The 15,007-nt window shown below is 35.5% G+C and overlaps 1 protein-coding gene across 1 annotated transcript in view; it reads right to left on the bottom strand.

Moving 5' to 3' along the window:
- The window catches only part of WNK3 (WNK lysine deficient protein kinase 3), a 98,404-nt gene that overhangs the window by 41,147 nt on the left and 42,250 nt on the right, over positions 1-15,007 (bottom strand). Inside the window, exons 10-11 of the mRNA XM_037511666.2 lie at positions 14,377-14,570; positions 14,128-14,281 (exon numbers count right to left, since the gene is read on the bottom strand). Of these exons, the coding sequence (XP_037367563.1) occupies positions 14,128-14,281; positions 14,377-14,570 (348 nt within the window). The remainder of the gene's footprint in view (positions 1-14,127; positions 14,282-14,376; positions 14,571-15,007) is intronic.

The raw sequence follows: 15,007 nt of genomic DNA, 5'->3' as shown, positions 1-15,007 counted from the left end.
AAATCAACAAGGAATTATAAACCTGAGACATGCTGCAGGCGGGGAAGGGAGTACGATCAAAACAGGGGTGGGAAAAGCACAAGGGACTATCTATAGTGATGGTAAAAGGGAGAATTTGTGGTGGCAATTTCATGGGGACTATAACTGAGATGAGAACACATATACTGTAAAAAAATGAAGAATGATGTTAAAAAATATATAAAACAAAAAGTAAATTTAAAAAAGTAAAAATAAAAAACAAAGCTACACATATATGGACAACTAATATTTGATAAAGGAGCAAAGAATATGCAATGGAAAAAGGAGAGCTTGTTCAATAAATGGTGCTGGGAAAACTGGACCACCATAAGCAAAAGAATGAAACTAGACCACTACCTCACACCATACACAAAAATTAACTTAAAATGGATAAAAGGACTGAAAATAAAACCTGAAACCATAAAATATATAGATGAAAATATAGGTAAAATACTACATGACATACACCTCAGCAGCACCTTTAAAGACTCATCCCCTAAAGCCAAGAAAGTGAAGGAAAACATAAACAGCTGAGATTATATCAAGCTAAAAAGCTTCTGTACAGCAAAAGAGAGATTAACCAAAACAAAGAGACACCCTATAGATTAAGAAAAAGTTTTCTGCACTCCATACAACTTATAAGGGACTGATCACAAAGATACACACATAACTCACACTACTCAACAAAAAAAGTAAACAATTCAGTCAAGAAATGAGCTGAAGAACTTAAAAGACATTTCTCCAAAGAGGACATGCAAATGGCCAAAAGGCATATGAAAAAAATGTTCAATATCTCTTACAATCAGTGAAATGCAAATCAGAGCCACAATAAGAAACCACCTTACACCAGTAAGAATGGCACATATTAAAAAAAAACTAGCAACAACAAATGTTGGTGAGGATATGGTGAAAAGGGAACTCCTACACCACAAACTGATCCAACCACTATGGAAAGTTGTGTGGATGTTCCTCAAACTACTGAAAATGGAGCTACTGTATCACCCCGCAATTCCATTCCTAGGGATCTACCCAAAGAACACAAAAACATTAATTCAAAAGGATACTTGCACCCTTATGTTTACTGCAGCATTATTTATAATAGGCAAGAAATGGAAACAACCCAAGTGCCCAAAAATAGATGACTAGATCAAGATGCGGTATATATACAAAATGGAATGCTATGCAGCAATTAAAAAGATAGACTCATGCCATGCCATTCACAGTAACATGGATGGAGCTAGAAGGGATTACGCTCAGTGAAATAAGTCAGAAGGAAAAATCAAAATATCAAATGGTTTCACTTATAGGAGGAATATAGGGGAACCAAATGAGGGACCAAGAGTAAAAAAAAAAAATAGTAACAACAATAAAAGCCACATCAAAACCAAACAAAAATAAAAAGACAACTAGAAATCAGAGACATTCTGCAGGAGATGGGAAGGGAGAGGGATCAAAACGGGAATGGGAAGAGTACAAGGGACTATGGCAATGGTGCACAGGTGACCTGGTGGTGGAAATTCTATGGGGACTACACCTGAGAAAAGAAAGCAAACACTGTGAAAATAATAAATAAATTTTAAAATAAAAAAATAAAAATTGATCTTACACATGACAGGTATCTACCCAAAGTAGATACCTAGGTATCTACCCAAAATACAAAAAACACTAACTTGAAGGGATATGTGCACTCCTATGTTCATTGCAACACTATTTACAATAGTCAAGTTATGGAAACAACCTAAGTGCCCAAGGACAGAGAAGTGAATCAGGAAAATGTGGTATACATACACAATGGAATATTATTCAGTTATAAAAATAAAAGATGAACTCTTGCCATCTGTGACATGGATGGAAGTGGAGGCTATAATGTTAAATAAGTCAGAAGGAAAAAGACAAATGACAGCTAGTTTTACTTGTATGTGGAATACAGAAAAATAAAACAAGGATTCAGACAAACCAAACCAATAACCAACCGTAGACATCTATATGTGGAATTGAGGCTACAAGAGGAGAAGGGGGGAAAACAAAGTGGGGTGAGGGTAGAATAGACTATGGTGGAGTACTATGGATACCTTGTTAGTGGGTGTAGTGTGGTTCCATACATTAGAAGAGATGTGATGCTATGCCTCTGAGTCACATACAGTATTGTAAACCTGTTACTTCAAAAAAAAAAAGGGAGGGAGGAAATACTTTTATTTTGTTTATTTTTTAAATTCCTTTAATTTTTAAATACCTAGATTAGTTCTTATTAATTTATTTGCTTTTATTGGGGGCAATATTGGTTTGCTTTTTTTCCTATTTTAGAATAATATGACCCCCCTTTTCAGGTGTGGTTATCACAGCGCTCCCACTATCAAAGCACCCATAGTTAACTACACTCCATCACACTCTCTCCCCACTTCATGCTTGCCCCTCCCCAATCACCTCCCTCTCTGAATGCCTCAGTTCCATATTCTACTGGAAAGATGTTTTTAAAAGAAATGAAATGATGGGGACATATCAAAAGGACAAAGGAACCAGTTTGAAGGAGATCCTACAGGCTGAATCTGAAATGGTAGATGCATCAAAATAAATGACAGAGTATATAAGCCCAGAGAATAAATGTATTTGAATTTATAAATGAAAATGAATGCATAAATAAATGGGGGAGAAAAAAAAGCCCTAATACAAATTATGTGTGTGTGTGTGTGTGTGTATACTATATATATAGAGAGAGTAACTGAATTGTGGATGTATGTACACACACACACACACACACACACACATATGTTTTTAAAAATCACCATTTGACAATCACCTTAGTAATAATTGTTACAGGCAATACTCTTTAATGACTGCCCAAAGTATGGGTGAAAAGTTTTATGATAAACATAATTAAGTAATTGCTGAAGATAACTTCAATGGAAAAACCTGTTAGAAACCACCTTAGCCCAGTGATCAAAATTTAACATCACCAGTCAATTCTATGTGCCTCCTGACATGATGTACTGAAAAGGAACCAATATCACTTTTATACTATTCCTGCCATAAATGTATAGTCTGAATCCAATCATATGGAACTATCAGACCAAACTACTTTAAATGATACTCTACAAAATAACTGGCCTATATATCAAAATGTCAAGGTTGTGAATGACAAAGAAAGGATAAAATACTGATCCAGATTCAAAGAAACTATTAAAGGACAACAAAATACCACCAATTATGCTGAATTGATCCCTAAACAATATTTTTTCTTTGCTATTATAAAAATGATTCATATACTTAGAAGAAATCTTCAGAGAATAGTTAAAAATAAATAATCTGAGACACTTCTGGAATTCCCTTAAACAAACTGTATAGCATAACTAAGAGAAAAGATCTCATTGCTACTGCAGGCAACCTTAAATGTGATGTAAGCCATTATTAATCCAGATATCACTTTAACTGAAGAAGCCCAAATCAGCTACCAATGCTAACCAATCAGAACATCAATTTAAATATAAGGCAACAGACAAAAGGGATGGGGGAGTGGGGAAAGACTACACATGGGAAGAGAGTTAGCAACCATAAAATGAATAGTACATGCTCTATATCAAATGAATGGGCCAGGAATGTGTGAATAAGCAAATTATTGGAAAGAACTCAACTAACATCAATAAGGGCAGGGAGAAATGAAGGAACTAGAGCTACATAGATCAGCATAGAGGTATATCATGAATGATGTTGATTTTTTTAAATTGCTAAGAATGGATACAGCATGATACTATTTATATGAAGTTTTACATTTACAAAAAAATTAACCAGATATCTGGGGACTGCAAATGTACTGATATTTTTTATTATTTCTTAAACTGGATTGTGGATGTGTATACACACACACATACATACACATATATGTTATTTATATTATTTTTTATATTTTTGCACAATATTTTAAGTAATTTAAGTCAAGAATACAGATGAGCTAATGAAATATTTTAGCAGTATTCAATCCTACTCTATAGAGCATTCTTATACATTGCAATTATGCAATCCTTAATATAGTAAAAGCTATCAATAGTCTCAATCAGATCAGGTCAGGTTTGCAACCAAATGAAACTTGACAACAGATATAGGAATATTCTTTCAGTATCCAGAAACTTTTCAAATTAAGGCATTAAGGACTTACACTTAAAAGATATGGAGAAATCCAATTATACTAGGATACTTTAAAACATTTTATCAGAAATTGAAAGACCAACTAGATAAAAAAATAAGGACATAGAGAATTTGAACATAGTGATTAAGAAACATGATGTAATAAATAATATAACTTGGAATGGTGCACTCAGAATGGAAAATACTAAATCTTCAGCAAGTAAAGCACAATATCAAATTACAAAAAAATAGAAATCACTCTCTGACAATAGTCATGTACTTATATGTGGAATACAGAAAAATAAAACAAAGATTCAGACAAACCAAACCAATAACCAACCGTAGACATCTATATGTGGAATTGAGGCTACAAGAGGAGAAGGGGGGAAAACAAAGTGGGGTGAGGGTAGAATAGACTATGGTGGAGTACTATGGATACCTTGTTAGTGGGTGTAGTGTGGTTCCATACATTAGAAGAGATGTGATGCAATGCCTCTGAGTCACATACAGTATTGTAAACCTATGTTACTTCAAAAAAAAAAAAAAAGGGAGGGAGGAAATGCTTTTAGAGACAGAGCAGGGAACAGAAGAGGCAGACTGACTGAAATACACTGCTGAGGGGAGCAGCGGGCAACACAGGAGAGGTCTGCCACACCAAACATAGATTCTTTTAAATAGCACCTGTACACCTTGGGATAGATACAAATGTGCCTCCTGCCCTCAAGGAGGAAATTTGAGATTAAAGAGACAGTTATTTACACAAATAATTAAAAGCCCAATGCCAGCTTATATTGCCTCTCAGTTTCAACATTAACATTAACATTTCCGTTAACATTGTATTGTATTTACAAATTTACTAGTAGTACTGTCAGAACTTTGTAGCATGTATGGCAGCAGCAGTCTCATACATTTTATGTTTATCACATCTCCTGATAGCATCATTTCCCCTTATGTTTGATTTAATCTTGTATTGTTTGTTCATCATGGTCCCTAAGCATACATAATTCACTGCTATTGCTGAGTTCCACATTGATGAAATTGCCTAATGATGCATTTCTGAGAATGTATCCCCATGTTAAGCAATGCATGACTATATAATGCCATAAATATAGACATTAACAATAAAGATGCAATTCAAAATCAATCATTTAAAAAAAATCCTTAATCCTGTCTCCTCACTACCCCCCTCAGCAGCGCATTTCAATAGATGCGACTGTTCTGTTCTGCACTCTGTCTCTGGGGAATCCTCTCACCCCTGCAACTCTGGCTTACACCCCAGTTCTTGTATGCATAAATAAATACAATAAACCTTAAAAAATCTTTAAGAAGAAATAAAAAAAATTAAACTTATAAATAAAAAATTAAAACACTGCATCAGAATACTAAAGGTCAAAGGAACAAAACAGAGAATTGAGAAATGACTCAAGTATGTACAATAACTTCAGATATGATAAAGATAGCATTTGAGATGAGTGTGGAAATGATGATCAAACACAGACAGTAAGATTGTACAGAAAAGGGTACCACTAGCTGACGAGAATCTAAACTGGTCCAGTCCCTTGGAAAAGCACTTTGGCAATGTATATTAAAAAATGTGTAAGGGTCCCACATGGCGTGGCAGACCTCTTCTGTCTCGCCTGCTGCTCCCCTCAGCAGTGTATTTTGTCAGTCTGCCTGTTCTGTTCCCCGCTCTGCCTCTGGTGAATCCTCTCAACCTCCCGCCCATCTGGCCTATACCCCGGTTCTTAAATAAATAAATACATCTTTTAAAAAAATGTGTGGAACCTAAAAATCCAGTAATTTTGCCAGTGTCATCTCTAGCATGATCTACTTTATTCATTATAACATTAAAGTAGAAATCCTACACTGTCAAAAAATGAACAAGGATGTAAAATAATGGTACTTTACTAAAAATTAATTAATAAACTATCAAAAAAAGTAGTGAAAAACTAGAAAGAGTGAAAATGTCCATCAGTAGAAGGAGAAATTGAAATAAACTGGGGTGAAATCTTACTAATGAGCACTATGGGGCAATTAAATAAAATCAATTATATCTAGATGCAAATAACAGAGATATATTTCCAGGACACATAACTGAATTAAAAATCTACAAAGTGACAAACATGGTAGGTTTTTTAAATGTGCTTACAGACAAAGATTAAACTATAAAAGGGTATACAGTGTTGGGGTACAGTGTATGTAAATGAACATCCACACATGTATAATGGCATGTAACCACACTGAAAAAGATCTGGAAGGCTATATATCAAACTCATAACAGAAGACAGAGATGTGAAGGTATGAAGTCCAGTGAGATTTCTCTACATTGTTTCAAATTTTTATCAGGAGGATATATTGAGTTATACTTACATAATTAAAGAAAATTACAAAAAATATTTTTAAGAAAGAAAAACGCAAGTATTATGGTAGAGAAACAAAGTGATATTGAAATACCATACTGAGTAGGGATGCAATTGCATGCAGAATGCTAAGGTTTGATATTTCTCTCCAAGAGTTGAAAATGAAACTATCTAGATAGATGTTAGATTAAACCACAATGTGAACCGAAAAGGAGCCAATCTCAACCACTAAAATTACTAATGCACTACTACTAACAAACTAGACTAATAGGAAGTAAGAAATGCTGACTTCAGCAGGAGATGAAAATCAAATCAGTGATTTTCCAAATTATTTGATAACACAATTGGTACATCTGAACTTACGATTCACTTCCTGTCTCATTTGCCCCAGTCCATTTCTATATGAAGAAACAAAATGAAGAAATAAGAACAAATCTTAACCAACACAAATTCATTATCATTAACCTGATTAGACAACAAAAATGGTTAATGACAAAGAATTCTCCCATTGAGGAAAGGCTGATGCATTATTCTATTATTCAACAAACATGTCACAAGCAACTATTTGCATCAAACATTATAATAGGTGCTAGGAATATAGAGTTTTTAATCTCATTGAGGAGAAACACACATAAAATATAAAAAGAGCTTGCTATTTGACCAAGTTGAAGATCCCTCTTCCCTTGGCCTCTGCAGCAGTAAGACCCAAATATCAGAAATTCACTATGTCCCTTTATTATCAACTCTTTTGGGTTTATTGTCAAGGATATGATGGTTAACACAACAGAGTAAGGTATAAAATAACAAATATTAGGAAAAAGAGGCTTTTCTGGTAATGGTCCTAAAAGACCAATTGTTCCACAGATCCCAAGTAAAAATGTTGGATTAACATAAAAATAACAGCCTGAAGGCATAGCAGAACAACGAAAAGCAGGCAGAAATTAGAAGGAAGGCAGACTCTTGGAAGAAAAGAGCACTGGGAGAGTTTGCCGTGTTTTTTAAATGGATAATATTATTTATTTTAACAATTTATATATTTATATGTATTTTACATCATTGTTCATTTTTGTACAATGTTTGTTTTCTCCTTTCAGGTATAGTCCCAATAGAATTCCCACCACCAATTCACCCATGCACCATCACCATAGTCCCTTGTGCTCTTCCCACTCTCGTTTTGATCCCTCTTCCTCCCCCTCCCCTGTAGAATGTCTCTGATTTATATTTGTCTGTTTATTTTTGTTTTGTTGTGTTGTATTTTTTATTGTTACTATTTCTTCCCTGATCCCTCATTTGGCTCCCCTATATTCCTCCTATAAATGAAAACATCCGATTTTTTTTCTTTTTCCTTCTGACTTATTTCACAGAGCATAATCCCTTCTAGCTCCATCCATGTTGCTGCAAAGGGCAGAGTTTATCTTTTTTGATTGCTGATTATATTCCATTGTATACATATACCTTCTTGATCCAGTCATCTATTTTTGGGCATTTGGATTGTTTCCATGTCTCACTGGAGGGCAAGCCCAATTGCAGCCAAAACTCAAGAAAACTCACATTCCTATAAGACCAGCAGCAGGCATGGAGTCTTCCAGAACTGGAATGTATTTGGCACTTCACCAAAAAGCAAAAGACAAGGCAGGGCATTGTATCCCAACCCTCCACCCAGCAGCAGAGAGTTAGGAAGACCCCTTAAGTCTTGCACTTCTACTCAGTAGTAGACAGTGGCCCCATAAGAACTTCCACACTCCAGTGGGACCATCAGCGGTAGAATGGGAAAGTGTTAGCATCAGGTAACCAGAAAAGAAGCCAGCAGAATGACTCCATCCTCGATTCCTTACATCTAAGACATGGCAGCCCAAAGAAGCACTTTCAGCACTTGAGACAGCACCAAAAGAGATGTGGCAAAAGTTCAACCAGAGCTAGAAGACCAAGTAGCACTACAACAGCTCAGAAAATTAAATTATATTAGAACTATAATGCACAGAAGTAGAATACAGGCTAGACCTAAAGAGAACAAGTGCCTGCTAAAATAGAAGATTCTAATAAAATCAAGAGTCTCCAATCATAATATCCAGAATATCCAGGATACAACTTTAAAAATCACTTGTCAAGGATGTCCATTCTAACCACTGCTTTTCAATATAACACTGGAAGTCCTAGCCAGAGCAATAAGACAAGAGAAAGACATAGAAGGAATCCAAATAGGGAAGGAAGAAGTAAAACCATCACTATTCACAGATGATATGATAATACACATGGAGAACTCCAAAAACTCCACAGAAAAAGCTAATCAATCTAATCAATCAGTTTAGTAAAGTGGCAGGATACAAAATCAACTCACAAAAATCAGTAGCCTTCCTACACACAAACAATCCATCTGAAGAAGAAGAAATCAAGAAAACCATTCCTTTCATTATTGAAACAAAAAAATCAAATACTTGGGAATAAACCTGATAAAAGAGGTAAAGGACCTATACAAAGAAAAATGTGAAACACTGTTAAAATAGAAGAAGACACAAAGAAATAGAAAGACATCCCCTGCTCATGGGTTGGAAGAATTAACATTATTGAAATGGCCATCCTACCAAAAGCAATTTACAGATTCAATGCTATTCCAATAAAAATTTCAATGACATTCGTCAAAGAAATAGAACAAATGTTGATGAAATTCATATGGATCCACCAAAAACCCCAAACAGCCAAAGCTGTCCTGGAAAAATAAGAACCGAATGCAGGCATCACACTCCTTCAAACTACCTACTACAAAGCCATAATAATCATGCTCATGGGCCTCCCCTGGTGGCGCAGCGGTTGAGCGCTGGGCTGCGAAGCTGCCTGCAGCCTCTGCAGGGCTGGTTCGATTCCTGGCCACCGGCAAGGGTCCCACATGGCATGACAGACCTCTCCTGCCATGCCCGCTGCTCCCCTCAGCAGTGTATTTCGTCAGTCTGCCTGTTCTGTTCTCTGCTCTGGCTCTAGTAAATTCTCTCACCCTCCAGCGCTTCTGACTGTACCCAGTGCTTGTATAAATTAAAAAAAAATCTAAAAAAAAAATCATGCTCATATACTGGCAAAATCAACATAGTAAAGGTGTCAATTCTCCCCATATTTACTTATAAGATTAATATAATTTCTATCAAAATCCCAGCAAGGGTTGTTATAGACATAGGCATGTATATTCTAAAATTTATACAGAAAGATAAAAGTCCCAGAACAGCTAAAATAATCTTTCCAAAAAGAAGACATTGGACTTCTACCTCAAACTATATGTAAAAATTAACTCAAAATGGATCAAATGCCTACATTTAAGAACTAAAACGTAAAAGTATTAGAAGGAAACATGGGGGAATAAAAGTGACCTTAAGGTCACAGGTTTTTAGATATAACAACAATAGCACAAAAAAAAACATAAATTGGAATTTATAAAATTAAATTTTTTTATGCTGCAAAGGACACTATCCAGAAAGTGAAACAATAATCCACAGAACAAAGCTTGTGGGTGATTAACTGCTGAGAAAATAGATCTGATTGGCATCTGATGATTTGGTTAATATCTGGGTCCCATTTCTAGGGCCAGGCTCAGGTTGAGGACCAACTGTTGGATCCTATGAAGTGATTTGTGAAGCAGGCAATGTCTGAAGAGAAACTGTAGAAAAGACTGGTTGTGCAAATCCAGTAACTGACAAATCTAAAGTCACAGGTGGGGCTGAAGTATTTCCATCTAATCCAAAGGTCAACTGCAGTTCCTGGTGCTAATGCAAGGAAAACTCAGGTTAAAAATGCATATGCCATGCCCATTTTAATGGAACTGTACCAGATAGAATGATAGGTAAAACATTACTATATTCTAAAAATGTCAGCAAGTTATATCAAAAAGGTGTTATGTATAGTGTTAGTCCTATAAAAATCCTAATACCATGAGTAAATGATAGTTGAAAACATTAAGAGTCTCAGACCATCCCAGAAGTATACAGCTCACGGCTTCTCATTTACCATACTTACCATAAAACTAATTCAAACCCTGGCAGAGCTTTAAGAGTAAATGAATCTGACACCTTCATACACCGGACAGTGGAATTTCCAAGAGAAAGTACAACAGGATTTCAACGTGAAAGCTAAAATGAACACAGACATTATCTCAAGAGGAGAAAAAGTACCCCGAAAGAGAAGATTGGATCAAGATAATGTGGTATATATACACAATGGAATACTACTCAGTGATCAAAAAAGATAACGTATGGGGCCTACCTGGTGGCAGAAAGGGTTAAGAGGCAACCTATGAAGCTGTCCACAGCCTCTGCACCACAAGTTCAATCCCTGGCTGGCCAAGGAGCAACCCACATGGCGCAGCATACCTCTCCTGACTCTCCCACTGTTCCCCTCAGCAGTGTACTTCAGTCAGTCTGCCTGTTCTGTTCCCTACTCTGTCTCTGGTGAATCCTCTCACCCCCCAGACCTCCGACCTGTGCCCAGCTCTTGTATGCATAAATATATAAATCTTTTAAAAAATAAAAGATGATGTATGCCATTTGCAGCAACATGGATGGAGCTGGAAGTGATTATGCTAAGCAAAATCAGTCAGAAGGAAAAAGATAAATATCTGATGGTTTCACTTATATGTATGATATAGAAAAACTGAATAAAGTGTTAGGAAAAAGACAAAATTTGCAAACTATCCATAGATCTCAGGCATACAGCAAGGGAGGGAGAAGGAGGAAGGTCAAAACAGGGGAGGGGAGAGCATAAGGAATGGAGAAGACGGATCATGGTTGCTATGGTGGTGGGAGAGCTATGGAATTACACCTGAGGGGAATCAAATACTGTTCGAACATTAGCAAAGATGTAAGAACAACAAATTTAAAAAAAAAAAGAGGAGAGTTGCTGAAATATATATAAGCTGGCTGCAATAATCCCTAGAGCTTGAACTACCACACTCATAAAAAGACACCAATGGTGATAGGGTTTGTTTACAAGGCCCCTAGTACATAAAAAGGATAGGTTAGAAAATGGTATGTATGTGACATGTATATATATATATAAAATTATATATGTATATATATAAGAAAAAAAAGACGAATTTAGAAGCTATATCCCCAAATATAAACAACAAGTTATCTTTAGTTAGAGAAATAATCAATGATTTTCACTGACTTCTTTATAACTTCCTGGGCCTCACTTTTAAATATGCATATGCCACTTTTATAATAAATTTTGAAATATTTTAATTTTTGAAACACATTTTTTAAAGATTTTTATTTATTTTACAATTTTTTTATTTTCTTAAATCATTTTTCATTTTTGTACAATATTTGATTTCCCCACCAGGTGCAGTCTCCATAAATCTCCCACCACCACATCACCCATAAACTATCCCCATAGATCTTTGCACACTTCTCTTCCCTGTTTTGATCCCTCCCCCAACCACTGTATGCCTCAGATCTATAGTTTGCCTGTAAGTTTTGTCTTTTTTATGACCCTTTGTTTGGTGGAACCACATTTTTTGAATTTATTTATTTACATATATTTTACAACATTGTTCATTTTTGTACAATGTTTGCTTTCTCCTTTCAGGTATAGTCCCTGTAAAATTTCCACCACCAATTCACCTGTGCATCATCACCATATTCCCTTGTGCACTTGCCACCCCTGTTTTGATCCTTCTCCCTCCTCCTCCCCTGCAAAATATCTCTGATTTATAATGGCTATTAATTTTGATTTTTTATTTATTAATTTTTCCCTGATCCCTTAGTTGTTTCCTCTATAATCCTCCTATAAGTGAAACCATATGATATTTTTGTTTCCTTCTGGCTTATTTCACTGAGCATAATCCCTTCTAGCTCTATCCATGTTGCTGTGAATGGCATGAGTTTATCTTTTTGATTGCTGAATAGTATTCCTTTGTGTATATATAACACATCTTGATCCAGTCTTCTATTTTTGGACATTTGGGTTGTTTCCAGGTTTTACCTATTGTAAATAGTGCTGCAATAAACATGGGGGTGCAGGTTTCCTTTTAAATTAATGATTTTGTGTTCTCTGGGTAGATCCCTAGGAGTGGAAATGCTGGATTATATGGAAGTTTCATTTTTAGCAGTTTGAGGAACCTCCAAACACCTTTCCATAGTGGTTGGACCAGTTTGCATTCCCACCAGCAGTGTAGGAGAGTTCCTTTTTCTCCACATCCTAGCCAACATTTGTTGTTGCTAGTTTTTTTTTAATATGTGCCATTCCCACTCGTGTAAGGTGGTATCTCATTGTGGTTTTGATTTGCATTTCCCTGATTATAAGTGATGCTGAACATTTGGAAACATATTTTTAAACACACATACCTATATATTTATGTGGCTGAACCTGAACTAAGTATCCACTCAAAACATTTGTAAGAGACAAATTAAACCACAACATGAATCCAGTTATAGATATGTACCATATTATCTACAAATACTAGCCAAATACCAGGTACTGTTAACTATACCATATAAAATTTATCCCAGCAGATTTTAAATTCATCTGGCATTTGTGAAGTACATACATGTATGATTTTCCCTACAAGACTTCGAGTTCTCTGAGGGTAAGGACCATGTTTTATTTTACTTTGTACTTCCAGAAATGGTAGTCATTAAAAGTTTGTTGATGAACTGTGGCTGACTATACAACAAGCACTTAAAAAGAAACAGATATATCTGCTGTTTACTAAATCATACACAGAGAACGCCTAGAAGCTTACACCATCTCATTTCCAAAGGTAGAAGGTACACACAGGGTATGTCAAGGTTGAGGAAAGAATAAAGAGTGATGATAAAGAAAAGTCCAACCATATGTCCAAAATCCATAAGCTAGGGAGCCAGGTTATAGTCTTGATATATAAACTCACACAAATATTGCTTCTTAATTGTCAGAAATCTTACTAACTTTGAAAGTTTAAAAGATGAAAACATTTTTATTTCTCCTACAGATACAAACATGAATCAAAAAGTCAAGGATTTAGATGAAAGTAATAAAAATTATGAGCATATGAAATAGTATTTCTAATTAACGGCAAAAAAAAAATCCCTCTACATTCAAATCAGGCTAGAAAAGTTCAATACAAAGAACAAGCCATCATTACCAAGAGAGAGAGATCAGAACCCTAAGTAAAATTTTATCCATCTACTGATTTCTCATTTTTTTTCCCAATAAAAACTAGAAGTGCCTCAGGATTCTAATTACACAATATTAAGCACATCTTCAAGAAGAATGTCACAGGTGAAGGAAATCATAAACGACTTTTATCTTTAAGTAAACTTTATATAAACTATGATAAATTCATGAAAGGGAGTCTTTATAGAACCAAAGCATCCAGTGGGAGAGGTGGTAGGGAGGGATGAGAATAAAAAGAAAAGGGAGCACAGTCGACTAGAGGTGATTTGGTGGTGGGTATACTATGGTGACAATACCTGAGGGGAGGGAAGGAATCCTATGCTTTCAAAAAACCCAATATTAATGTAAGACAATGTTACCTCAGTAAAATAAATAAATAAATAATAAAACTGATATTTAGAGAAAAAGAAAAAGAAAGGGAGTCCTGCCTATCAGAAAATCTAGGCAGAGTTAAATATGCTTAACTGAATATGGAATCTCTAAAAAATGTATCTTACCTTTATCTCTGAGACCTTCTGGACAGTTAATGGGCAAACCTGGGGTTGTGAAACAACTGGAAGTCCAAGGACATGTACAGGCAAAACAGTGGACTGACTTTGTACCAAAGGCAAAATTTCGGGATGAGTCAACTTTGGATGCTTCTGCAACTGTTAAATAAGAAAAAGAAAAGATTTAAGATAAACTCTCCCATTTACAGGAACTATGTTGACTATATATTTTAAAATATAACAGTTCATCTTACCCCTGAAATCTGTTGGTAATGTCCTACTAGTTGCTGGGATGGATAAATTTGCCCTGGAACATTTATTTCAGTCTGTGGGATGTTAGAAACCATTTGAGAGCCCATCATCTGGTCTGAGGAACAGACTATACTTGGCTGATTTGAAGTATCTGAGTATGTAACTGATCCAGGTCCTGCCTCGAACAAATTGTCACCTACAGCAAAGAAAATAAGCAACAGGTAGAAGGGAAAATTAAAAGCTCAAGACTAAAATGACATAAGAAATGGTGTTTCCTTAAATTTTCTTTTTCCTCTGACAACCTGAGACACCTTTAAGTAAAATATGTACACTGCAGAATTAATTTAAAAAATAATCAGGTAAACTCTCCATGCTCTCACTGTGGCAGAACTAAAATTTTCTTAGTAAAGCAAACACAGAAACAAAGAATAGCATAAGAATCAACTCCATTTTCTAACCAGTTCCTGTATATTCCTAAGTAATCTATATTTGTCATTAGGATTTCATTAAAATTATAAATCAGAGACATACTGCAGGGGAGGAGGAGGGAGAGGCATCAGAGGGAGGGAAGAGGAGCACAAGGGACTGAGGTGATGGTGCACAGGTGCAGTGGTGAAGGAAACTCTATGGGGA

Source organism: Talpa occidentalis, unplaced genomic scaffold (assembly GCF_014898055.3).
Source record: "Talpa occidentalis isolate TD23 unplaced genomic scaffold, MPIMG_talOcc4v2.1 talOcc4.15, whole genome shotgun sequence".
Lineage (NCBI taxonomy): Eukaryota > Metazoa > Chordata > Mammalia > Eulipotyphla > Talpidae > Talpa > Talpa occidentalis.
The sequence above is the reverse complement of the archived record's forward strand: the minus strand, read 5'-3'. Positions and strand labels throughout refer to the sequence as shown.